This window comes from Rhopilema esculentum, chromosome 12, assembly GCF_057945365.1.
Source record: "Rhopilema esculentum isolate cy_ngs chromosome 12, ASM5794536v1, whole genome shotgun sequence".
Classification (NCBI taxonomy): domain Eukaryota; kingdom Metazoa; phylum Cnidaria; class Scyphozoa; order Rhizostomeae; family Rhizostomatidae; genus Rhopilema; species Rhopilema esculentum.
The window spans coordinates 4,054,947-4,080,553 of record NC_142826.1 but is presented as its reverse complement, the minus strand read 5'-3'; the positions used below and the strand labels follow the sequence as shown (position 1 = coordinate 4,080,553).

The window sequence follows — 25,607 nt, the reverse complement described above, 5'->3', positions numbered from 1 at the left end:
CAGCTGTAGAAGTAAGGGTAGTCGACTTCTTACTACAAAATACTGTGTACTTATTATACCAGGAAAGCTTGACCCTCTCTTAATGCTGGAGCCTTTTGCAGAGTTCGGCATGATGAAAGTTTATATAAGTTTCAATAGTTGCTTCTTCCCCTTATTAACATTGATAGGCCCTTGTTATTAGGCGCTTGCTGTCGTCACTGTTTTCTTTTTTAAGGAGATGCCTTTTTGCTTACTTTCTTCCCCTTTTGCGTTTTGTTTGCAAAGACAGATACGGCCTTCGTAAAGTTCAGGTAAAGCTGGCGATATCGTTAAAAGGCAAAGGATCTGATCTTCAACGACTAAATGAGTGCAATGAACAGCTCATCTTCTTTTTCTGTTTGCCATATATTCTAACTACTTTCATAGTTTACTCTTGCTTTAATCACAGGACATTGAAAATTATAATGAATTTGTAAGCAATGAAATTGCAGTTTTTAGGTCATTTGAAAGAAAATCCAAACCTCTACACTTTTACACCCTCAATGGTCTTCAATGTTGACAGGTAATTATCGTTTAAGGCTGTGAAGTACATACAAGTTACATCCTAGGTTATGACACAAAACCATGTGTTAAAGTACTTCTCATAAAGATTTGCTTTTGGGCCTCATTTCCTTTCTGATCAATAGCAATAAAGCTGTTGTTATATGAAAATCTTCAAATCAGTCATTAAACATGTCTGAGAAACCCACATTCCTGGTGAGTACAAACAGCCATTTCCCTATGTGATCATGCTACAGTACTCCATTCAGTTGCGAAAAATCAGTTTTTCGTGGAATTTACAGTATTTTGTACTCCTGTTTCGTTTTCTATGGCCCCCTCACTTCCAAATGGGAGTCAACAAGCATAGATATCATCAAAAAACTGACTTGTCTATATTTTATTGACATTTATATTAGCCCTGAAATCGGACTTTAGACCCCCTATATCTCTGAAAAGCCCCCTAAAACGAGAGATCAACACCCAAATTCGGAATCTACAGGAAAAACTGATCCAGAATATATTGGTCTCATAAATTCTCCGCTCGGGTGGTGGTGGTCCCCTTCCACCCTCTGGTCTATCAAGCATTTCCTTGACATCCAACACCCCCATTTATCCAGTACTCCTTTCACCAAACCTATGAATGTTGTTGACAAAAAATTGGGTTTCCACAAGACACACAGACAGCCTATCCAGGGTGAAACATGAAAGAGGAAGTATTAATCAAAAGTGGCAAGGCTACACGTAACTAGAGAAAAGATGGCAAACAAAAAATGACTGATATTCTAGAGGTACAATGACATACAAAATCATACTCTATTATCTAAAAGGAGAAGATGATATGGGACTGGTTATACACCAATATTTACTATATACAACTGATTACAAAATATTTGATTAACAGATAAGCATTAAGTTATTATGTGCTAATATAATTTCCAACAAATCTAGAACTAGGTCGATATCTAAACGATAATTTCAACGTTACTTGAAAAAAATTGACGACGTCTACGACAGAGAAAACCTTTTGAATTGATACTGTTTGCGAATATTGAGTTGCTAGAGAGAAACGGCTGGCTTGAAAAGTGAAAACCATCTCTGAGACACAAGGAAACACTAACTATTTGGAGTGTCTACTGCTGCAAAATCGGAGTTAATGCCCAAGATCTCTAAGCTTTTTGAACACAAATGATAATCAATCCACTGACATATTTGGTTTAAGGTAAACAAACAGAAGAAAGTCAGGATGAAAGTGAATAACAAAGTTGTTTAGCAGAAGAGCTATACTGTATCAAATTTGATGACACGAATCGTGTCTGTTGTGTTTATAAACAAAAGCCATTACTTGCAGAGGCTTCAACCTACACCAGCTTTACAAAATAACACGTCGATACCTTTCTTGACTCAGCTGGTTCCTTCAACCTATGACACTGGGTCAACAAAAAACGCAAAAATTCACACGTTTAACCAGACACCGAAATTCATTACTTCTATCATTTAACTGTAATTCATAAGTATATATCAATTATTCGCCAAACACACAACGGTGAAATTACAGACGCCCAAAGACACAAACAGAACTTTACAAAATTATACGAAATGACAAACACACGATCAGTATAATGCAATAGACACGGACTAAGAAACTGCACATGCAACAAATACAGAGATAAATTCATTGTCCTTAATATGTACACAATTAGTGTTTCAAGTCTTGGCGATATATCATATGATAACTGTACAAAGAAACTTAGAAATCGATAATTAAAATATCGTTATAATTCGCTCGCTATTGAATATTATGATGTTTAAATGAAAGTAGTTTAAGATATTAAAGTACTTAAATATGGAAGTCATAAGGACCAGTTTCACGTACTTCTAAATCTTTTAGTGGGAATGTATTTGCTAGCTACAAGAATCCCATGGAAAACCCATTTATATCTTAGAGCAGAAAGCAATTTGATCTTCACTCCCAGCAAATCAGCGTTGAGTTGGAGTAAGGCCTTTTCTCTTGGCGCTAGTAAAAGGACAAGAGAAAAGCCCATGTGGCAGCCATGTCTGACTCATCTAGCGTGATGGAGCATGCTCTATTGGAATGAAGAAATTGAGCAGTCAAGATCTAATGAATGAAAATTTTAAGAGCTGAATCATAATCGGCAGAGGCCGGTTATTGTATGAATATTAACAGCAGGAGCAAGCTTTAGAAACAGTGTCGTTTCAAAGGAAATACATGAAGATTCACTCTGGGCATTTCAACTCAAAAAATTGCATCGAAAAATCGAACAGAAAGAGAGTGTTTCTGGATTTTCCATATACCAAGCTGATCAAGTTATGTTTCTTGAGAAAAAAACGCCCCCTACTCCATAAGGAACGAAAATCATTTGATGAAATCTATTGTTATCCGGAAGAAATTTGTCCACCAAACTGTTGCGACGAGAGCGTTCCGCAAGAACCGTTTGTTCCACGTAAAATGTTTGCTCCGAAAGAGCCGTTTGTTCCGAAAAAACCGCTTGTTATGCAAGATCCGTTTGTTCTGCATGAAATGTTTGCTCCGAAAAACCCGCTTGTTATGCAAGAACCGTTTGTTCCGCAAGAACCATTTGTTACACATGAACCATTTGTTTTGAATGGAATGTTTGCTCTGCAAGAACTGTTGGTTACGCAAGAACCATTTGCTCTCATCAAATGTTTTATGTGCAAGAACTGCTTTCATATTTATATTGTTCAGAATGTAAAAAACAATCGAACTATTCTTAAGAGGGAGGTACTGATAAGAAGCGGTGCTGTGATTTCCCTTATTGGCGACTCCAAAGTTTCCTTGATGGACAACTTTATATTCCACTAGAACCGTTTGTTCTACAAAGAACGCTTTTCCTCAGCTTGCAATGGCTTCTTGGCAAAAATATACGAAAATAGGCGCAAAGAACCATGGAAAACACCCTGTATAACACGCTTGGTATAACAAATTGTTCTCTTGCTATGTAAAGTGTTGAATCATGTGCAATATTATTTTATTTACATTGAATTGTTTATCAGGAAAAGCATTATTCATTTGGAAAGTGATAATGAAATGACACACACCTAGGAAGACACTAAGGTCTAGTAGCGCTGTAAGGCTGTGGCTGGGGGTTCTCTTTCTATTAAATATGTTCGAACTACATTACGGAATGACTACTTAATGGAATGATATACCATTAGAAATTAGGTGTGCAAAAGCCATGCATCGTTTCAAATCAATGCTTAAACACTTTTTAGACTAGGATATTAGACTAACACTTTATGTGTCTAAAGGTAGTCACTGCAATTTTACTTTTTCACTGCCAAATCTCTTGTTTTTTAGTTTTTTCACTGCACAGAATTTAAGTTTATCACTGCACAATTACGATTAATCACTGCACAAATTGAAAAAATTAAAAAAAGCAAAAATACCGTTAGATTTGTCATCTCGTGAGAAAATTCGCCCATCGATTTCGGCTGTAGACAATTCTGAAGAGGCAAAAAAGCTGAATAAGTCAAAATTAAAAATGATAGAATAAAAAAAACTCAAATTACGATAAAATAGAATAAACTCAAGGATAGAATAAATTTTAGACCTATCAAATCACATCAGATCAAATCAGACCAATCAAATGAATTTGCATTTGTGTGTATTTGAAGCATTCCCATAAAACAATTCTTTGACTTGAAATACATGTTAAATTTCAAGAAGTAATCCATTGACCTATCTTTATTTATCTAACTTGTGGTTTTTCAAAACAAAAACAAACAAGCTTGATCTTTTCTCTTTCTAATCACCCTCCCCCCTTCCCTCGTTAGGGTTTAGTCAAGGGTTGTTGAGCCTTCACCTAGCACTACCAACTAAGAAACAAATTGACGGCAAACGATAACAAAACATTGTGACATCACAATGTCCATGATAAATCTGCCTTCTTCTCAATTTTTTCTTGGAAAATCACCGGTTTTTTATCTTATCGCGTTATAAACAACTGAGATTCTGCGAATAAAGCACCAGAAATTATCATTCTTAGTCAAAATATATTTTGACTGGGGAGACACATTGAGCAAATCAAACTATCGGGGACATCCATTTAAATGAATGAGAGCATTGTAGGGGATTTGTAGAAATCATAAATCGCACTACAAGAGAAATACTGACAAATAAATTTCTTTGAAATTCTTAAGAGCTGCAAAAAAGGGAATGTTTATACATTTGTTTACACTTCATATGAATATCTACATATTTGCCTAAACCAGTGACAAATATGAGTGGAATTTCTAGGGATGTACCGGATATCCGGTAGGCCGGATAATCCGGCGCCGGATCGCTGATTTTTTGAAAATCCGGCTCCGGCCGGATTTGTTTCAGAAATCCGGCCAGCTGCCGAACTAAACAAGATCGACGATAAAACAAGCGCCTTGAAAAATCACGTAACAGGATGATATAATTCACAAATTTGGTCCAGGGTTGCCAGATTGGCTTTTTAGGCCAAATTTTTCATTTTTGGCTTTTAGATTTAGATTGCTTGGAAAAATTGTCTTTTGCTTACTACATAAATTTGACCTTGTTGGCCTTTTCAGCAGAACGTCTGAAATTAATGAGTAATTACTACATTCATGGAATAATTAGTAGTTAGTACAAAGTGTTAACCAAATTTCAAATTTTATCACCTAACCCTAATTATTATCTTGATATTAGCAAAGGGTTTTGGAAAAAAGTAAGATTCTTATCTAAGTTAAGAAATTATCTAACAGGCACAAGCGTAGAAATATAGCCCGTGCCTGCTCGATGGATTCATGAGAGTTTTTAATTTGGCCTTTTCTATGAGCATTTTGGCTTAAATTGCTCACCAGTCTAGCCTTCGTTTGCAAATTCAATCTGGCAACCCTGAATGGGTCTCTTTGATCTTCCCGCTATACATTTTTCACAAAGTGGCTAAAAACTTGTTATTACTGAAAAATCCATAAATGGCCAGGTTATCCGGTTAAATCCGGCCGGATATTCCACGAAGAATTCCGGTAAATCCGGTTCCGGCCGGATTCTGAAAATCCTGATTCGGTACACCCCTAAGCGGAATTGATAAGTCAAAAATCAGACCTCGTTGCTGCCGCTCTGTTCGTTGCTAACTGCTGGTGACGAAAGTGTATCAGAAAATTCGAACACATCATCAGGATCAAGAGCAGGGGGAGGCGAGAGGCACTGAGGTATATCTAAATCTTCAGGACATATGCATTGGTCCAATTCAAGTTCTGACTTCCGTCGTCGCAAAGTACCAAATGGCCCCTTCTTGCGAAGCTAGAAACATAGAAAAAGATATAATTAAAAGGGCAAAGGGCAGGGGCGGCTGGGAGTAGAAAAATATTGGTATTAGCCTCCGAAATTAAGACATAAGAAGTTCCCCCCGCAAGGTCCTGAAACTATTTAACAGGGGTGGAGCTTATATGTTCTTATTTAAGAAGGTGGGCAAAATGACCTTTTCGATATGATGGTTTAAAATAGCTTTTGGCAATACCATATCTTACCAAATTATTTGAAGGCACTGGCCCCCGTTGTCTCCCCCCAGACACTGATGAACCTGTGGTAATGTAGTTCATCCTACTAGTTTTGGGTGAAGGATCGGTCCTACGAAATACAAATGAATTATGGCTGCGACAAATTACTCGAGCGAAATCGTGTTTTGATACAGCGGTTTGCTGCCCAGTAATGGAGCCCCAAGGTATTAGCCCATTAATTCTAATACCATGAGGCTTTTGGCCCGCGAATGAGATTCTATTACGATAAAGCGAGCGATAGAGAAATGCAGCAAAAAAACGTAAGATGTATCATTTGATTTGAGAAACCGAGAGAAATAATGTGAGAATGTTGCCTGTGACTCTACAATCATATAGAATCAAAGTTTTACAAAACATACAGTTCATACAAAACAACTTTTACAACTGCCTTTAGCTTAAACAAATTATTTCATGACTGTTGCTCTTTATATTCAGTGTCTAAATTTTGTCAATCAAATTATCTATCCAAAGGCATTGCTAGCAAAGTACAGCTACATTTTGTAAATTCATAAAGTTAATTTCCAGAAATATTTTTTCTATAAGCTGAGGCCTTAGAATAGAGCTGGGGCTCTTTCCACCGTCCCTTCCACTGACAGTGGCCCTCGTAGTATTAGAAATGAAAAACTAATACCTTACTGCTGTTCACCCATTCTTCTACCATGGCTCAACAAGAGAAATTCACGTCATGCAGACCACAACACACAAAAGAAATTTCGGGGCAGTGTATTAGTTTTTGGAGGCTAATACCATGGCCAGGGCTGCTGATTACGGCATTGATTACACTTTTCAATGATTTCAATGAGGATTAGGAAAGCTTTCATTCAACGAACAGAAAAGCAAATATAGCTTGGCTATATGAATAGAGCTGGTCGCATCGATAAAATTGTTGTGAAAAAGTGGCAGCGTACAAAAGGCAAAATAAATTTCCTGCAATCTCAGAGACCCAAAGTCGCCTTCCTTTGAAAATAAAATGGTATTAGACTAATACCTTTAATACCACCCCACGCCGCCCCTGGCAAAGGGAATATACAATCTATATATCAGATAAAAATAAGATCATTTGCTTGACAGCAAGGACAATTGTTTTCAAAATAAAGTCGGAAAATGAAACTGTAAGGTAGAAGTAGCAGTGATGTAGGCCTATCACAGGCTACATACGAAAACAATGATTCCGTTTTTTTATATTATCAAAAAGATGTGAACGGGATTTTAAAGACTTCACAGAACACAAGTTAAGAAAGTGGTCTCTAAAGAACGAGAACCCCCACTGGAAAAAGCAGAAGCCAAAGGAATACAAGTTCTCAAAGAAAAGGAAAAGTCCCAGGAAAATTGAAAATATTCCTCTGGTAAGGAAAAGATTCCCGTGAAAAGAAAAAGACCACGAGTGGACAGTAAAAGATCCCGAATGTAAGGAAAGGCCATGAGGGGAAAAGAAAAGAACCGAAAAGCAAGGAATATACTTGAGTAAAAGGCAAAGAAACGAAGAGAAAGGAAAGTAACTGGAAGGGAATAGAAAGGCAAGAAGGCTCCTGTAAGAAACAAACCTTGTGTTTTTCTGATGAATTGAGAGGAATGAAATCAGGCGATTTTGCAGTCATATGTTTTTGCTTGAGGCAGCTTTCAGTGAGTAGTGTTTCGAACTGGGATTGCAAATGTCTCCTTAGCAGCGTCTTGCTCTGTGAGATTGCTAATAGATTCGCTAGCGTCTCAGCGTTGAATCTTGGCTCAAGTATCTACAAAGTGAATAGAAACAAATGTCTACCAACAGTGCGTTTAATTAATTTAAAGAGATTGAGTCATGATAAAAGGAGAGGGTATACCCAAACGTGCCAAATCCGCTGAGTCATGATGATCGTGCTCCAATGCTATTCGTTGATCTGGAACTAGTCACATGAGCTCATCTAGTACTGATTAATGAAACAGTTTCCATCAATAGCAAGATGTCAACAATGGATGCCGATATCACATGAAACTGCAGCGATCACGCCTAAACCAAGAGACTCCCTAAAGAAAAGGTCTATTTACCATGACTCAATGCCTTCAAGCTTCGCTTATAATTCAGTCTAGAATTCAACTAAAATTATCAATATTGAGAAACGTTCGATTCACAGGAAATAGAGACCAGAGTGCAGTTTTGTTTCTAGGAATCAGCCGTGGCAAAAACAGTAACAGGGCACAAATCAACATCTGTTCTCGATGCACTAAATCATCAACTATTCTAAACTCTTTAGCATTCATGTCTATCTCATTAAAATTATTGTTATGTTTAGGTATCTATAAAAGCTTAATAATTAAACATTGTGACTCTGTTGTAATATATGAAAAAATGAATGGATGAAAGGGAAAACTGTAGCTTAAACCAGATGAATGGCTCTCTATCAAAATCTTTACAAACATTATAATCAAAACCCAAATAGGTTTTCGCAAGTCACTTTGAGCAACGAAATTTGAAAACACACTTACCATCAGGGCTCCATGTACTCCACTGCCTCTTAGATTTGGAGCGTATTCTGCGAGGTCAACAGACCGTAGCCAATCCATCACCCGGCTATTTGTCCATAACATAACATGATTGCATCTGTCGTCATTCTAACACAAGCAAAATAACTGGATATGAGTATAGAAGAACTCATTTTGAGAGTTGAGCCCAAATCTTACAGGGAATAAATATCTGAGCCCTTTAAGCTATTTAATAAAAATCAGCTTGTTTATGGTTCATTTCCAAATGAACTCGAGTAACGCAAGAAAGATGCCAGAAACCAGTTGCAATTACCATGGCTCAGTTACATTCATATGAAAGCTGCCTATCCCCGTGGTTGGTTGAGGAGTTGCATTTATTTGGAAATTTCAATGCAACATCAAATTCTTCCAGAAAAACCAGTCAGTTTGGTTTATACCATCGTTCTGATTTAGGAAGTCTCGGTCTATTTTCTCGCTTCGTTATGATAAGTCCTATTTTGTGTTCATCACAAAAAATGCATGAAAAATATAATAAAACAGCCAAAATAACTTGAATCAAATAAAGAGTACGACGTTACTATTAACTATGAATGTACCATAAAAGGGATAGGATTATTTGAGGGGCAACAATTGCAACAGAAGGGTTTGGAGGGGCATAAGACCCCTCCCCTATGGGCAATAGGAGCTATGATGTATAAACAAAGTCGAAAATACCTGTGGCGTGAGACATGGTTTTAGATAATTCGGATGAAACTGTTGATGCCTAGCGAAAAAAATCAATTATTTTTAAAAGCAAATAATCTCATATCTTAATTTAATGCTATTTAGTCATATATCATGTCGTCATTGTCAAGTAGTCTCCCAAGCATGGTTTCATTTGTAGCAGTCGTTAAGGATAAATAAATAGTCCTTCAAATCGTATATAGGTTATAGGCCATCTAAGTCTCAATTCCTTTAAAACAAAAAGAGACATGAAATAAAACTACCACGAAAAATGAGCATCACTGCACGTTATTTTCTTCAATGAAATGTTTTGAAAAATAAGTAACTAACAACTACTAAAGGATAATACGACAGGCCTGAGTCGGTGGACGGCAGAAAATATTAATTCAACAAAAAGAGGAAATTCAGAGCGCCACAAAAGAAAGAACTCATTGGAGATCGAGTGTTGCTAAAGTTTTTAGATAATATGACACCTAGAGAGATACATGATAAATTTGGCCTTGAGAAAATAGTGTCAATCTTAAACAAAATTCACGCAGAGATAGTGACAAACAGTTAGATGGCTATTAAAGAAAAAGTTACATAATTAAATTACAAGGCTACGCTTAGGTCCCGTTCTAAGTAGGCGTTGAGAAAAGAATTGGCCACGGAGCCTGTAACCCAATACGGAAAAATTCAACCCAATATAGGACAATTGCTATCAACTTTCAAAAATTCAAGGCTACTAACTTTTAAAATATAACAACAAAGCCACTGATTGCATTAAATAAATGAAAGAGATTAACATGTTAGAAAGAGAGCAATGTTAAGGGAAGGACATCACAGTTTGTAAACATATATCAAAAACTAATTGGTATGGATATAATAAAACAAACAGTTACATCTACCTCAGACACTGTATAGCTCTTTTTAAGCTAACATGGTGCAGCGTGTTGTATACTTTGAGGTGAAACAAATCGTCCTGCAAAAAGGAGGTTTTGATTATTCTACTTCGTTAGCCAGATATAACTGAATTGTACTAGTCCAAGGACAATTTATGGGACAGAACAATTGAGCCAAGTCAGGCAGTAATATATCGGGGTCAGCCTGGACATCCTAAAGGTGCAGTGGAAGTTGTTTTTTCAAGATGAGGGGCTGAAAACACAAGGGTGCAGTTGGCGACAGATGCCTTGTGTGGGTACTTGAGGTATAATTATTCGACCAATTACTCTATAAAAAAATTCGCGCTTAATTGGATTGCCCATAAACAACGTGTGTAGCAAAAAATAATCAAATAAACATATAAAGTGACATCTCAGCACACATCGATGGCAACAGATGCCTTCAAGTTGTGCGGCAACATCTCGAATTGAATTTAGAAAAGCATCAATGTGGGGAGGGGGAGGGATTAGTCAGTAACATAATATGACAGGGATACTCTATAGACAGGACTTTGTCAATAAAATTGTAATCAAGTGAATTTTTCTGAATTAATTTCACTAGTAATGTTGTAGAGTTTGATTACATCAAGGGGTTCTTATTTTATTTGAACTGTATTATTCACATTTGGGCGTTCAGGTTCATGCTTTATGTGCTGCTTTTGGTGCCTTTTAGAATAATAGACGAGTAGCAGTTTGAATTCTTGCACGAAAGCTTTGTCCCTTGACTAAGATGTCTGTATTCGATAGGGCTACTCGTGACTGTTTGGAATAATCTTTCGGCGCTGTTTTCTCGTCCCTTCCTTCCTTTTAGGTATAAGGCAAAGTCTGTTTTTTTTTCGATTCCTTGTTACCGTAATTGATACCATAGAGGTCAAGGTTCATTGACATCACCTGACTTCTTTCCAAAATTCTTGTTATTTTTATCAAGGATGACTTGGATTTTTAAAAAAGCTGTCTCTTCCCCTCTCATAAAAGGTTTCTAAGTTAGGGCTGGCTTATCGGCACCCTAGTGATGAAAAAAGAGTTGTTCTTATCCATTCCACTACCCAGAAGTTAAGTTGTTTTGTAACTTGAGTCCAGTTTTAAAAAAGGCTTTGAAAGAAGCAAACATTTAAATATACTAAAGCTTTTCAGCTGAAACCCTTCACTGTATAAAACATCAGAATATAGATCGAAAACTCTACGCTGCGTTTAGTGTTTTATATGGGTTAGGTGGAGCGATTTGTGCCAATGCCTCAAGGGCCAATCGATGAATCTTTTGATGAGAGAATGTAGCCTCAAGACCTGATTTGATACGAGATGTGGCAATGCCATGTGAGGGAGCAATTTTGTTGAAATAAAATGGATTCATTTGTTGATGTTTTCTTCCCAGAGTAAGAAATTAACTGTAAATATTATCAATAAGCAGAACAATTTAAGATCAGACGAAAAACTTGCAGCAGTAAGGCTAGCCAGTTAGAAATGTAAGTGATTAGGTTTAACAGCATGTTGGTGATTCCAGCATCCACGGGTTAAATTCATTTTAGTCAAGCAATTGCAATTTTAATGCCCGACAGTGGCGTCTAGTCATATATGAGATAGGTGGCACTCCACAAATAAATCTGGAAAGATTTGACTGGAACGAATAAAGCAGTTTTTTCTGGTTTAACTGAAAATCAATTTTGCTAAGCGACGAAGGAACGAAACATAAATATTCTGAATCCAGAAATTTTATGATCCGCTGGCAGCGCAGATAGCCAGTAATTAACAACTGGTGATTCTCATCTTTGGTTTGCAATGCAAACACAACAAGAGACATAAATGTCGTGAATCTTTTTGTTTGTTTATTAGCTGAATACATTTGATATAAATCCCCATAAAACTACATTGCTGAAGAAGTAGTAAGAAATAATTTGAGGCTGAAAGATCTGAGCAATATACAAATTTACTAATTCTAGGCAATTTCAGACAAATTCAGGCTTAAAGGGCATATGTCGCATTAACAGTTAAAAAAGATAATTGAACTGCATTAGCCAATCATGTACACGACACATGCCCTTTAGGGACGAGGCGAGACTTTCGCTGTCAAAACAATGCTGTCGGCCATCTGATTATAAAACACAGATGTCTAACAGTGTTTGAGGGTATTATCAAGTTGAAAAAAACAAGATAAGTTCTGGACAAAACAGATAAAACTTAAACAAATCAAAGATAGGAGTGACTTTCCAAGTTTTACACGTAGATCAGTCCAGAATTAATTAGCAGATACTTAAAAGTATGATTTAGATTAAAGGCATAAAAGAAACCGATTCGGATAGAAACGAGAACACATTTTTAAGTCAAAATCGAGTTAAAACTTACAAGCGTCAAATTCTGTAAGATACGTCCGTCGACCCTATTTTCGTAGAAAATGCCTTTATACTGCGGAAGGCCAATATCATCAAGCCATCCTAAACATGAAACAAACAGGCAAATTGAGGCTTAATGATTAGCTTTAACTAGCTAACTAGATAAAAAGATGACAAACTGCAATTTGAATAGACATAAATGCATTTGCTGTTTTTGTCAAAAGATAAATCGAAAGAAACTTCCACGTCAATTTTTAAAAATCTAGGCCATCGCGAATTCTCTTCTATGAAAAACAGAGCCATTCACATATTGCCTTCATCTTTTCTTCCTAGCTCCAGCAATGCAATGTCACAAATAATCATTCTTATAGTTTGGATTTTTCTAAATGCAGTCGATTGAAAGCAGACAAACAAAATTAGAGGGAAATTGTTGACGCTGGTGGAATACAAATTCAAACATACTTGCGACCCAGTTGTGATCAAGTCTTCCAGGATAGTCTGGTTCCAATGACTGTAAAGACTAAACAATAAAAGATGCTTTTCGTCAATAAGAATTAAAAGAATTTTAACAAACTCTTTATAATATAACGTAAGCAAAAGAGTACAGCAAGAAGGAACTTTACTGCAAATCAAATGAAAAATTCTCAAATTTTGTAGCCGTTAAGAGCCCATAAAATCATGCTTTTATTATTCAATACTATTTCAAAAATCTTTACAAACGACAGTTCATCAGTTGTAAAAATACCTACAGGTACACGTAACATTTGCAGTATTACCTTAGAAGTCTTGATGACTTAAATTAACATTAGAAGGTATTATTGTTTAAGTAGTTTCAAACTGTTAAAAGAAAGTTATTTTTAAATGAATACATATATATTGGAGCTCAATACAAATATCTCAATTTTTTTATGAAATTCATATTTACAAATTTTTTGAACTGATGATTATAAACGTGGGTTTGTCAATCGATGCTTTATAAAACATAACTCCAAACAGCTATTATATATTAAATACAAATACCTTAGTTCTAGCAAAACTTGAAAATTACGACATTCGTGTAAATGAGTTAAAATATCACACCTTTAGTGCAAGTGTTAGTTTCTTTTGATGGATGTGTAAAGATATTCCTAGTTCTTTTTCAATTTCTTGATTATTCATTTTGAAGACATCATCTCCCCTGGCAATCGCTTTTGTAAACGCTGGTATGTATGCTGCCAGTCCCTCTTCTTCTAACCAATCATTTATCTGCTCCATGGTCCACGTGGCGAAAGAGTTGCCCAGAACATTTCTTGAAGAAAAATCGAGATCATTATAAGCAAGGAAGATTCCTTCATGATAAAATGATGATGGCTGTAAAGTACAGTAAAAACCTGCGTATAAAAACCTGGATTTTAAGAGTTTGTTAGGTTAAAATTTAAAGTTTAGGCCTCCCCAACATAAGAACCTCTTCAGGCTAAAATTTCAGGTTAGATTCTTAACAGTGGAGCTGCTGTAAAGGTTTCTAAGTGGAAAATGTTAAATAAAATATCATTATCTGCTTGTCTCTAAAATTAACTTGGCAAAACAATTCACAAGAAGCCAAAGTACAATACTGTGTCTATTGTTTCTATCATTCAAATAAATTCTTTTATTACTCAACATTTGCAAAGAACAAAATTTAAATTTTCATTTATTCCAAGATTTGCACACATGAAACTTGCCTTTTAAATGAAATTTCAGCGATTTTTCTATGAGTTCGTTTTAGTATATACTTGTTTTGTTAAAATAGAAGAACCTATTTAAAGAACCTTGGTAACCTAAATTCACTTTAAGTACCATTCATATAAGAGAACCTGTTTAGGCTAATTGAAAAAACCAGGTTGTTATGTGCGGGTTTTTATTGTATTACTGGTTCATAGACATATATTCGGATATGTAAACTAAAAATACAACTACGGTGCCCAGAAATTGGTAAAATCGGCCAAAAACGGTAGGATGATTTGCAGATTTACATAAACATGAAAGGGGTGTATTAAATTAAAGTAAATGATTTCCATTTTTCCTTGCTGACTTTAAGCTCACCTTAAGACGATCAGTGTTTGCAGCAAATATTGTTTTAGTTTGAACAAGGTAGTGTGAGAGAAAAACAACAAGTCTTAAAAGTATTACGGAAATTTGTTCTACTTTGGTTTGCTCCAAAGACAAATTCTCTCCATAATTTCTTTATCGGCGTATAATATTCATTCTAGCAAAACTCCATGATTTTAAAATTCTGACGCAACTCTGTCGTCTGAGCACTACGTGAATACCTTGCTAAACACCATTTTCTGTCCCTACTTCCAAATAAGGGAATTAGTTTATCAAACCAACCTTCTTTGTTCCACTGGGAAGCTTCTACCATTTGAATTGTTAGCCTGCAAAATATTTAGTCATCGTAAATTTATCATCGTACTAAAAGGGAACCCAAGCCGGCTACTTTTACAAAAAGCCAAACAGAAAGTCAGCTCTGGTGATAAAAAGAAAGTCGATATAAAATATGGAAGTGGTAATAATTTAATCACAGAGTCAGGAGCCTTTTACAAGTCACTTGATTATGCACTTCGCAGACAAAACGGCTATTTCAAAAAGAAATTTACTAAGGGAGCTTAAAATGAAAACAATTGAACGGCTGACGCGAAGACAGAGTCTTTACAAGCAGTATAATTTGTTGTTTCCTAGAAGCAAATTTAGTATGATCTTAATCGGAGCCAAACCATAGGCAAAATGGCCTCGAAAAAAGTACCGATGTGTGCTTGTTACTTAGCAGAAAGATCTTTGAAAACCATTTCACGCAAAATTGTATTCGACATGGGGTCGAAAGGGCAGAAAATTCTTCGAGCGCGGAATAATAAACATTGGAGCAAAATGGTTGGCCCCCTAACTGTCAATTTCGCAGATTAAAACTGTTGTTGCAAATATAAAATCAAAAAGGAATTAAATTTGCAATCTTCTGTTCAAACCTCTAAACAAAAAAGGTTTAACCTAACCTGATTCCTTTCGAAAAAAAATTTTTTTGGAAATATTTTTGAAAATATACGTTCACGAAATCTGCCCTTTTTATATTTTAAATTGTCGCCACAATTTCAGCAAAACAAATTGTTGACATAGTCACTATACAGATATATCTGAAGACTGGCGCAAGCAGAAAAAGGAAAGAGAAGAAAATATTTACGTAGCAGAGGGTAGTTTCGATCTACCGACCTCTGGGTTATGGGCCCAGCACGCTTCCACTGCGCCACTCTGCTGAATGCCTGCAAGCGCGGTATTTTTAAATGTATCGTGCGCACCTGCCTGATGCAACTGACATTATTTTGTTATTACCTGCGCTGATATTAACGGCGCAGAAATAAAACAAAATGTGGAATCTATTAGTTTTAAATCTATTAGTTGTAAATCTTTTAGTTTTAAATCTATTAGTTACCATTTTTTAATCAATTCGGAGGAAAGACTTTCTAGCTTTGTACTCTTTCCATACCCATCGAGAATAAAAGGTCTTAATCTCAAAGCAAAAATAACAACGAACTTACGATGGCAGAGTTTGCAGGTATTCCAACATTTTTGACATAGTTTCGTGCTAAAAACAAAAACAAATAAATCAATATGAAAGAATCATCAACACTTTTCCATTCAACTGAGCAGGGACCTATCCAATATAATTTTCCGTAAATAATTTTGATGATGCAGATTTCCTGAATGAGGATGAAACTAGGAACTGTAGAATGTCGATTCAAACATTGAACTTTTCATGCACTTGGTAAGGCCATTTAGGGCGGCGCTTCGACGTTTAAACAGGGCCTCATGCGAATGATTGTATACAGTGCGATAAGCAAAAAATCTTTGGGGATACAGATGGGGTTTACACTCTAACTTGAGTCAAAAGCTCATGAAATCTCTACTTTCAATTATCACTGACAGAGACAAACTATAATAGAAAGAAATCAAGTTGAGCTTACTTAAATTTGGTTCACTGGTGCTTCTCGTGTTTTGAAAAACACTGTCGCTATCAAGACCATCTTCTGATTTCTGATCTTCAATGCCATTCATGACTGCATGGTTTTCATTGAATGATTTCTCAAACTTTGATGCTGTAAAAAATGTATGTCTTTGTCTAAGATCATCAGACAGATCTTCGTAATTACAGCATTCCAAAAAAACACAAGTTCTATATAAAGTCGAAGTTTGAAATGTTTAAATAGAATTACAGTCGAATCTTATACAAAAATTCTACTCTGCCACGAAAGAAAGTTCATAATAAAAAGAACTCGCAGTAGACGAACATTTATTGTTATAACCGAATCATGGTTGCTCAGCTTTTTAATGGTTTTTTAAAGGCATTCAGCCATGGTGAAAAGGCATCCTCTGCAGATGGTTATTTGTTCTTAGTTGAGTAAGTAAAATTTCATGTGTTTTTAAATGAAAAATGACACTTGAAGGATAATGTTTTCAAAATCAGAGCAAGGTAATTTCATGCGATCGTTTTAAGTCTGCCAACAATAATGAAGAACGAAATTATGACTCAACATGTTTGAGTATAACCTTTCCCTTTAATCGTGACTCAATTCCTAAATTAGTTTGTACATGAAACAGTTGCTATAAAACATTGATTGAAGCAAAATTGTATTATCAGATTAGTATGGAGTATAGCACATAATCTGAAGCTATAAATTACTTCCATGCTGTAATTTCAAAAGAAAGGAGCATGTTAAGCAAACACACTCTAGCGTACTGCTTGATCGCATGATTTATGATCCCCTTTCTTTAGCCTTTCCGTACTTAAAGTTTTTTTCGCCTGTATTTTTTTATAATGAAGATGACTCTAGCTAGAGTCGAAACGTTAATTATAATAGACTTGTCTTTTTAAAGGATTTGTAATTGTCGATGTAACATTATGCCTTTTTTGTCGTGGTACTTATTACACAAAAAAAGCAAATCGAAGTGTTAAAAGGGTTTGGCAAGTAAAGCACAAAAACGAGCACCATTTTACGTCTCACAAGAAAAACCATAGAATGGTTATGGTTCCCTATGGTGGACATCAGACTTCCCACAAACATCACGGATGGGAAGTTAGATGTCCACCATAGGGAACCATAACTGTGAAAGGAAATACCAATACAATACGTTTGAAAATTGTGAAAGGAAATACCAATACTTTTTGTACACAAATTCTGTGAATTTGCGAAAGCAAAGTGACTTCTGAAAAGCCAAAACTGTTCAACGGGATCACAACAAGTAAATCGACGTTTCTGCAACTATTTTTTCAAGATTATTTCAAGGGAAAGTGGGTTATGTCACTGAACATATGCAGTTTTTTGCGCTTTGCTGTAAAATATTTGGCTGAATATTTAGTTGTCGGGAGTTTAAAGCAAATGAAGGTTTTTGGAACTTTGAGTGTTTACAGAAATATCTACGAAACGGATCTTTGCACAAAGACCATAACAAATTTGGAAAGAAGGAAGCCCATACACAGCCTTTTATGTTTTTAGCTTTCCTCTGCCAGTACATTTTCACTACTAGGCTACAGATTACAGGCCACGAAGGGCTAATGAAAGGTAACTTGGAACAACACTACATTAGATCGTCCAATAGCTTTGATTACAAACCTTGAGATGCTTCTAAAGACGTCTTCAAATAATCGTTTTCCTGCAATGTACCAAATAAAATTAATATATTGAAGTGGAACTCACGAATTGTTAGAAAGATCTTGGAAGTCAAGAAAGTTGTTTAAAAAATGGTCTCAAAGAAAATCTCATTTAAAAAAGACTTGTTTTGGTTTTACGAAAAAACACCAGAAAGCATTTGGCACAAGCATAAAGTTTAAGGGGCAGACTTGAAGAAGAAGAAATCAAATACAATTAAGATACTAGGAACTTTTATTATCATCTTGAAGTAGCATAACACGTCAAAATTTCGCTAGAAGCGTATTCTTGAATATATTCATTGTAATTCATTTCAAATCCATCTATTTATGGTTGGATTTTCAGGAAAAACTGCTTATCAAGTACAGTAGTAAGATACCAAAATAAACATTAACCAAAGGAATTTTAAGGAAATCTGTCACGACGTTGATTGATTATAAGAACAAGGGGATTATTTATTGTTTCCAGTCCCTCTTTAATTTATCGCATTGTGAAAAGTATGGCGGAGCGCTGGAATTGTGTTTAGGCTATTGTTCCAGCTATTGTTCTCGTTAACCAATCCACAACGAGACAGATTGCCTTTAATTGAAAAGTCTTGAAGCGTTTTAGAAAATGATGACGTGCAAACAGAGAAAATCAAAACTACAGCTCCACAGTCTTAGAATGCTCGCTGTCCGTCAAATGTTTTCATTAGAGGGACTATGAGATAAACAGCTGCAACTACATGTTTTACCTCATTTGATAGCTTCAAGCCATAAGGCGAGTTTAAACGTACCATTGAAACGCTCAGAAATGTTAAAAAGGAGCCTTTGAGACGGCAATATATGATAACCTATCAACGAATCAACCAATGACTACTTGTTATCCTCTATCTTGGACTAATTTTACATTTCAAGTTGCTTTTTATAAACAAACTGTAAAATTTCTGCACTTCATTCAAAAATACTGTTCAAAACAAGAAAATTTCAGCATTTTGAACTGAACCTCGACAGCCGATAAACCATTCTATGAATTTAAAATACACTGTTAAGAAAATCTCAGTGCTTTTAGCACCACCTAGTGGTTTATCAGAATTACCTCTCGCAGCCTCTCGATTTCAATTTGAATTCGCGACAATGCATTATCCTTTTCCTCGTGAGATAACTTTAGATCATCGACAATAAGCTTAAGTCGGTTAACCTCTGAGGCTAAAAAAGAAAGTTTCAGTTTAAACACAAGATAAAATTTGAAGATAAGCACAATAAAAAATTCAGAAATGTGTTCCAACAGATTAAAGCAAACTTTATTTGCGGTTATGCTTTTCGTTTCACTGAAGATCGTGATGTAGACTATTCAAATCAGTCCTTTTAGGCTCCTAAAGATGATGTAAATAAATAAATAACTTTCTTACTATACATTATTTCGGATACTTTCCGATCTTTAATACTCCAATGTTACAAACAGATTCCATTCATGATGAGATTATAAATGTTCCTTTGATTAAAATTTATTTCTAACTCAGTTCAAGTCATCAAAATTAATTTGTAGGTATTTCAATAGTATTCAAAAACAAATATCTAGATGAATAAAGCAACGAACCTTTTTCGCGGAGCCGCTTCTTCAAACCGATAGCGCTTTCATCTGAAATATTTCGGTAATAAGAAAATTAGCACGAAAAAAAGTATCATGGCAACAAAAATAATGACAGAAGATAGGACACAAATTCCTATCAACTTGCATTTTACCCTGCTCCTCCGGAAGGGAAACCAAGCCGGGCCATGGACAAGTATGATGAAAATGGCTTTGAAAAAAGCAAAAATTTTGAAACATACTTAGGCTTTCGTCTGACACTCTTTCAGAGTACAGTACGTCAGAACTGTTGTGGTTGTTGTGTTATTTTATTGTGACTGACATGTCATTCATTTTATTGTCACGCGTTCATATTTTTAGAGGAGGATTTTTAAAAGGTATTCAGGAAGCGTTTTGAAGAGGATTTCAAGAAGGTTTTAATGGTGTTTATATAATCATTCCAAATAGTTACGTATTCATTAAGTATTGTCATAAAGTATTGCTGAATTGATTTTGTATATATTTGATTGAAACAATGGCGTCTCCTCTTGAATCCAGCCTACCATAGCTGACACACAAATGAACTTTACATAACAAAACATAACAGAACATAGATTGAAAAGCTTGAGTATGTTTCAAAATGTTCGCCTTTTTAGAAGGCATTTTAAACTCTGTACCATAATAAGATTGTGTATACGTTATGTCGACTGATCGATATGGAAATTAACAACACAGCGGTAACAGCTTGATAAAATAAAATAGCGGCAGAACATAGGCAAAAACAGCTAACTGTGAGCAAGCCTTGGATTAAAAGAAGACCCACATGAACAGGCAATTTTTATTTTCACTCTTTGCAATTTTCAAAAGAGGTTCTCTTTCTTGAAATGAATTTTAAGAAACTTTTTATCACATTTTTCTAACTTGTTTGATTTGCTGAAGTGTAGAAGAAATATTATTATTATTCAGTAGAATGTAAGGTCATGTTGGTAATTTTGAGTTAAGGGCATAGAAAAGGCAAATCAAAAGCTCCTGCCATTAAGAAACCATTCTTTTAGAATACCATCAAACTGACTGATATAATTGCTGACCATGGAAACCATACCCAGTCAAGTGTAATACCGATATTAAGGAAAAAGATCTCAGATCACCTTGCGTAGTTGACTTTTTGTCATTTGCTTCAGCTGTTGTTTTTAATTCAGCACCCTGGAAGAGAAAACTTTATGAAAATAAATATATATGAGCCATTTCACAAGCCAAACTAAATGGAGCTGAATAATCTTTCAAACAAGTCTTTTAAGGTCATTGGATAATGAAAAAGTTTGCCTTGCAAATTGTTTACTGCAACACACACATGAAACATCACAGAGAGGATTGACTTAGTTGGTGAATAAATATTATATGCCTGTCTAGAGTAACAGTACAAGCCCAAAAAACTTGATAACTAAAGCATTCATCAACTCAGGCTGCATTTGAACCCAGGTGTTGTTGAGCATTGTTAGACAAACCGGTTAAATCATTTCTCAATCAAAGCTGTTGTACAAATCAAAGTTTACCAACAACCTCCATCCACACAGTATTGGGCAGTATTGAACTTTACCAATTGTAGTCAGTGATAAAACAAATGGTACAAATAAGAAAATAGATTGTGGATAGAAGTATTTTTAAAGTTTGCACAAAGCACAAACAAACTTCAAAAACAGAACTTCAAAGGTTTCCAAAAGACCCCCTTCTCCTTTAGAACTTTCAAACTTTACACAGGTAAAACCTTTTGAAAAAACAATAATTTCATTTTTGTCCTTTCTTAGAAATATATCAACCCTACTGAATAATCCTACATTACAATGAGCAGTATAAAGCCCTGAATAGAAATTCAGTGACATCTTGACCTGTTTAGAAATCAAGACAAAAAATATCTGCAAAGATTATGTAAAGAGAGTCATGGGAGACAATGGGGATTTTTGACATTTTACAACCAAAAAACATACCATTGAATGGATCAAATTAAGTTTAGAAAAGCTGTGAATTTGAGGTATCTGTTTGTGTAAATTGAAAGATTGCCTCAAATTATTTGAGTAAACTGCAAGACTCTAGGTATCAATTATTAATGATACCATCGCTTTGATATCAACAACCAAACACAATGCACAAAAAAGTTCAAAAATCATCTCAAACATCATCAGAAAAACTGGTTGGAATATTGCTAACAAATTTATAAAGAATTTGGAATAGCTAAGAAAATATATTATACATGTATACCATGAAAAACCTGAGGAAATTTCTTGTAATCAGCAATTACCTCAAGGTGGTATTATTCAACAAGGCAAATTCCTATGATTAGTGTATAGTCAGGCCTGGCTATAGCTTTTTAGCAGTAAACAGCTCTCCTAGTAGTTTTCGGGTGTTCTATTTGAAGATAAATAAGAATAGAAACAAACAAAAAAGCTTGCTTTTTAGAGCAAGTTAGGAGAGCAGTCTGTAGCTCTCATCTGGCATTTGAGGAGAGCTTTTAGAGGAGACAAGAAATCATGTTGAAGGAAGCCTTAAAGAAAGAGGTGATACCTAGCGGGGTAGCCCAATTAAGGGCACTTTTGTTCAACAAGTAAAGCCCCCCAATTAAAAAGGGGACCCTTAACTATTTTAAAATTTCTGTGGTTTTAAGACTTTCTTGAATTATTTTCAAAAATTTAAGGTCTTCAGTTGGTCCTGCTATAGTTACCAAGAAAAATTACTATTTTTCCATCTTGCTATTGCGTTTGACGTAATCTACAGCACTGGATGGGACTTTCTTGCAGTCTGTTAATCAGAGCTAAATTTCAGTTTTTCATTAGGGCCTCAAATGCCTCTTCTCTTTTACACCACTGGTGAAACCCTTCAAAGTTATCAATATCATCTGATAAGATATTTTTCAAAATAAGTTCAACCATTTAAATACTTTCAAAAATCATAAATTTTAGGCCTGGTTTTCATATAACTTTTATGTGTCAGATACATTGGCAAATCTAGTTCAAATTTTTCTTGCCTCTGACTTCGGTGATGACAGAAAATTTTAATGGAATCATACATTTCGGACACATCAGTTGTTTCTTGACCTGCACTAGCCAATCAAAGATCATTATATTACCATGTAAACTAGTTGCATGCAGTTTGTTGTCAGTTCAAATTATGGTGCAGCAACAGGATAACATTATTGATGAAAACCTGGGTGAGTGAGATTTAAACTGTCCTGTTTTTTTTAAGATAAAAGTCTTAGAAAATGCAAAGACCAAAGTCTACAGCTTCAATCCATGAAACAATATGAGCAACTGGCCAGATACCTGGCATTGGTGATAAATTTCCTTAACCCAGAATCTATGTTTTCATTTTGAACTCTGCTTTCGAATTGTGCTTTTTCAACTTAAGTTAAAAGAAGTGCATATTGTATTCAAAGCAAGAAATGCTTTGACTGCAGCTGCCATTTTGATGAATTACCCGCCCAAAGGTTCCCAAAGAGGCAGCTGAAGAGAATCATCGGTGAGGCATTGCAGAGATATTGCAGAGGCAATGCTGACACATTAAAGCTTTATGAAACAGGGCAAAGAGAATCATCAGCGATAAATTGTCTGTGATTCCTTGATGCATAAAAATTATGAAAAAACTAGGCTCTACAAAAACAAATTCACAAACAAAAACAGCAAGAAGTATGTTGAGAAGTACAAATGATGGTTTAATATAATTACATATTCTGCTCCATTCAATATTTTGGGTTTAATTACTAATTTTAAATCTCAGTTAACAAAATAGCATAGATGAGGAATAATTTGGTTTGGTCTACCCACAAAAAGCCTGAAAAACAATTGAAATACTAGATAAGAGAATAATTTTATTCACTTGACAAGTACTTTGCTGAGTGTAGAAAAGATCCTTGAATAGATAAAGACTATTTGGTGGCCAAAAATAGATCCAGTTCACCATGTGTGAAGATGATCTTCATTAAAAAAGCTATGCAACACAAGTAAAAAACAATCCAAATTTTATAAAGGAGGGGCAACTTTTTTCAGTTTCGGAATTTTTGCTGATTTGATGGATAAATGAATTTGTAATGACAAAGCAAAAGAAATTTTACTTGATATCTGCGGGTGCCTTAATACAAGTTTCCAAAAGAAAATTTTGGGTACTATAAATAATTGATTCAAAAAGAAAACAGTTTCCTGAGATTAAAGTAATGCAGATATATATTTAATGTGACTTCATACCAGTTTTGTGTTTTCCTTTTGTTTCCCTTCACTGGTATTTATCCCAAGTTCAATTTGCTTTTGAGCATTTTCAAGGTCAGTTGACAGTTGCCCAATTTGCAAAAGAAAAGCCTCTTTCTCCTTCTTCACATTTGATAGTTCATGTAAGATATCCTCTCTAGTCTGGCCATGCTAAAATAACAAATATCATATCTAGAAAGCTTTTTATGACGATGACTCTGGGTAGTTTTCGAATTAAAAGAGCATGATCTTAACTTGACTAGGATTTTATTCTTAACAACCAATACATATTTCCTCATGCTATAAAAGTTAAATAAAAAATAAAAATCATAAAAAAATTATAATTCAAGCATATTATAAGGTATGTCATATGAAAAGGAAAAATTTTGTCCATGAAATCTGCAACTAGTTAACCTTGTTTGTGTATCTAGTACAAATTTAACGATACACCTACGGACTTACAAGGCCAGTGAACAGTTATATTATCTTTAGTTAAATATTTCTTCTCAGAAGCAAACAGAACAAGATAATTTGTAGATATATATTTAGCTGGTAACTTAAAGAGCAGCTGCACTGCAATCCTTTTTGGCAGTTTCCGTCGAGATTGCCAAACGCCTGTGTGTATATATAACATCATCATGACCACAATTTTACATAAAAAGCTTACCAAATGATCCACCGCATCTTCTATAAACAACATGAAATAGGACAGCTTGCTTGCCAAATGAAAAAGTGCTTCTGCTTCCTGGCGCTTTATTCCAGATGGGTAATTATTTTCAACAAGAAGCACCTCAAAATTCTCGATTAATATCCTTATGCTATCCATGTTGTTGCCGATTTCGCCTGTATGGTGCCGTGGTGAGTGATAAACGGTAGGCTGCCCAGCTTCCTTGAAAATATCGTCCATTTCCTCTAGTGCCTTTTCAAGCATGGAAGCTGCTTCACTTCCCACTGCGGACATTTTCGGTATATGTTGTCCACGAGCTTCAACTAAGGAAAGCCTATAAGCTTTTTGCCCTCGAGTTCTCTTGCTGATTCGTATGTGATTCACACATTTGTGTTGCTACATTTAAGGAGATTTACTTCATGTAAGAGAATGCTCCTCCGCCATTCATAAGTCTGCCCGCATCGACAACCTCTGTTCTTTCGGCAAGAAGAAGGTAGGGGACTGTCAGTTACCTGAAAAAATCAATATCAAATTATATTTATTAACGTGAGCAAAGAGGTACTTGGACACAGCAGTGCCATAGAGGGGGCTCAGGGGCACAGGGGCCAACTTGATAAAAATTCAAAGAGATTTCCTGGGGGTGAGCGGGAGTTGGGCTAAGCCCCCTTAGCCTGCATCACAGACGATCACTTGGGGTCTGGAACTCAGGCTAACTATCACCACCGAGAAGGAGACTCCTGGGGATGGACGGGGCTCGTTATATCGGGATTCCATTGTAGTTTGAATTTCATATTCGCAACACAGAATCTTCAGCAAAAATGCAAGTATATTTGGTGTGCTCATCGGTGCAGTTTCTCAACGTTGCTTACATGACAGACAGGGGGTGTAGTGCCAGGGGGCTCATGAAGGCTCAAAGGAGCTCAGGGGCCTGAGGCCCCTTGTTAATGGCGAAAAGTAGCCAATTTCTACTTTTGCTATTGTTTTTCGCTGCGTTTTGCGCAAGAGCCCCC

General features: G+C 35.5%; 1 protein-coding gene and 1 non-coding gene across 2 annotated transcripts; both read right to left on the bottom strand.

The window, feature by feature from the left end:
• Positions 1-1,283: 1,283 nt before the first annotated feature.
• On the bottom strand, positions 1,284-25,019 carry LOC135681539 (uncharacterized). The gene is made up of 19 exons (XM_065196061.2): positions 24,598-25,019; positions 23,931-24,101; positions 20,847-20,901; positions 19,729-19,770; positions 19,228-19,337; positions 18,115-18,154; positions 16,468-16,599; positions 16,042-16,088; positions 14,846-14,889; positions 13,577-13,784; positions 12,959-13,016; positions 12,510-12,598; positions 10,137-10,210; positions 9,241-9,289; positions 8,530-8,655; positions 7,611-7,799; positions 5,612-5,809; positions 3,946-4,002; positions 1,284-2,603 (listed from the first exon to the last, which is right to left on the bottom strand). Exons 1-19 carry the CDS (start codon positions 24,889-24,891, stop codon positions 2,580-2,582), a joined length of 2,007 nt encoding a protein of 668 aa, XP_065052133.2. The 5' UTR covers positions 24,892-25,019; the 3' UTR covers positions 1,284-2,579.
• Positions 15,688-15,759, bottom strand: Trnam-cau (transfer RNA methionine (anticodon CAU)). The gene has a single exon. It is a non-coding gene; the product is annotated as a tRNA-Met (tRNA).
• Positions 25,020-25,607: the final 588 nt, after the last annotated feature.

Coding starts and splice junctions, on each gene's coding strand:
- LOC135681539 (XM_065196061.2), bottom strand. CDS start 24,891: ATGTCCGCAGTGGGAAGTGAAGCAGCTTCCATGCTTGAAAAGGCACTA. Junction 18,155..19,227: donor AAATCGAGAGGCTGCGAGAG/GTAATTCTGATA, acceptor GGTACATTGCAG/GAAAACGATTATTTGAAGAC. Junction 14,890..16,041: donor TACCTGCAAACTCTGCCATC/GTAAGTTCGTTG, acceptor AATATTTTGCAG/GCTAACAATTCAAATGGTAG.